Raw genomic sequence first — 1,240 nt, 5'->3', positions numbered from 1 at the left:
ATGCTTGTTGTATTGATAATGGGCTGGGCACAATGGCTCATGCCTGTAATTCCAACACTGTGGGAGGCCGAAAAAGGAGAATCACTTGAGGTCAGGAGTTTGAGACCAGCTTGGGCAACACTGCAAGACCCCATCTTTACCAAAAAAAAAATACAAAAACTAGCCAAGTGTGGTGGTGGTGTGCACCTGTAGTCTCAATTACTCAGAAGGCTGAGCCCAGAAGTGGAGGTTGCAGTGAGCAAAGATCACACCACTGCACTCCAGACTGGACAACATGGTAAGACCCCATCTCAAAATAAAAAAATTAAATTTATTAATAAATATGTTTTCACTGTAGAAAATTTTCATTTTGAATAGTATTTCATTATCACCTATTTAATATTATTTACATAACAGTTTGAAAACACAAGACACTCTACAATGGCTTCATGTCTAGCAGTCCCAGCCTAGTGTCCTGACTTACCTCTAGAATCAGAATCTCTCTCCCCTCTCCCAGGCCTTACCTCAGATGCCTTCAGGTTAATGTACTTAAGGTAACAATCATGGAGATCAAGGTAACGACCATATCCCTCTTCATCTGTGAACTCCACCAAGTCTGAGGGAATCAAATACATCAATGATTCAGATTCTACAGACCATTCTCTTGAACTTACCTTTTCAAAAGGACTGCTTGTTCCTAGTTTCTTGAGGCAGCATGTCACCCAAATATCCTCCCTGTGCTCACAATATAACTTAACCTCCAATAAGTGAGATCAAAAGTGAGTGTTCTCTTACAAGGTAACAAGGGCTGACTCATTTTAGTATTGTGAACTACAGTGAATAATGCTTGGCTTTCCAAGCCAGTAAATTTTAGGTAGGAGAGAACAAAATGAACATTTTGCCCAAGACCAATAGAATGTCACTCTAGCCCAGAAAGCGGCAAAGACAAAACCAACAAGAAAACCTAGTTATAAATATCTCTGAGGCCATTGCTGCATGACCTGTACTTCTGCTGGTGTTGAATGAAATGTTCACCCCTACTCACTTTGTGCCTCTTCACTTGGATTCTCTCGAGCCTTCAGGAGCTCCTCAAATTCCACTGACATTGGCACACAGATCTGAGGGGAAAAGTGAAAGCTCAGGTGGATTTTTCTTTCTTTCTTTCTTTTTTTTTTTTTGAGATGGACTCTCGCTCTGTTGCCCAGGCTGGAGTGCAGTGGCACAATCTTGATTCACTGCAGCCTCCACCTCCTGGGTTCAA

The 1,240-nt window shown here is 41.7% G+C and overlaps 1 protein-coding gene across 1 annotated transcript in view; it reads right to left on the bottom strand.

Annotated features, from left to right (window-relative positions):
- Positions 1 to 1,240, bottom strand: part of SF3A3 (splicing factor 3a subunit 3) — a 32,634-nt gene that overhangs the window by 24,594 nt on the left and 6,800 nt on the right. The window contains exons 5-6 of the mRNA XM_017509730.2: positions 1,025 to 1,097; positions 504 to 595 (exon numbers count right to left, since the gene is read on the bottom strand). Of these exons, the coding sequence (XP_017365219.1) occupies positions 504 to 595; positions 1,025 to 1,097 (165 nt within the window). The remainder of the gene's footprint in view (positions 1 to 503; positions 596 to 1,024; positions 1,098 to 1,240) is intronic.

The sequence above is a fragment of the Cebus imitator genome, unplaced genomic scaffold, assembly GCF_001604975.1.
Source record: "Cebus imitator isolate Cc_AM_T3 unplaced genomic scaffold, Cebus_imitator-1.0 Scaffold420, whole genome shotgun sequence".
Classification (NCBI taxonomy): domain Eukaryota; kingdom Metazoa; phylum Chordata; class Mammalia; order Primates; family Cebidae; genus Cebus; species Cebus imitator.
The sequence above is the reverse complement of the archived record's forward strand: the minus strand, read 5'-3'. Positions and strand labels throughout refer to the sequence as shown.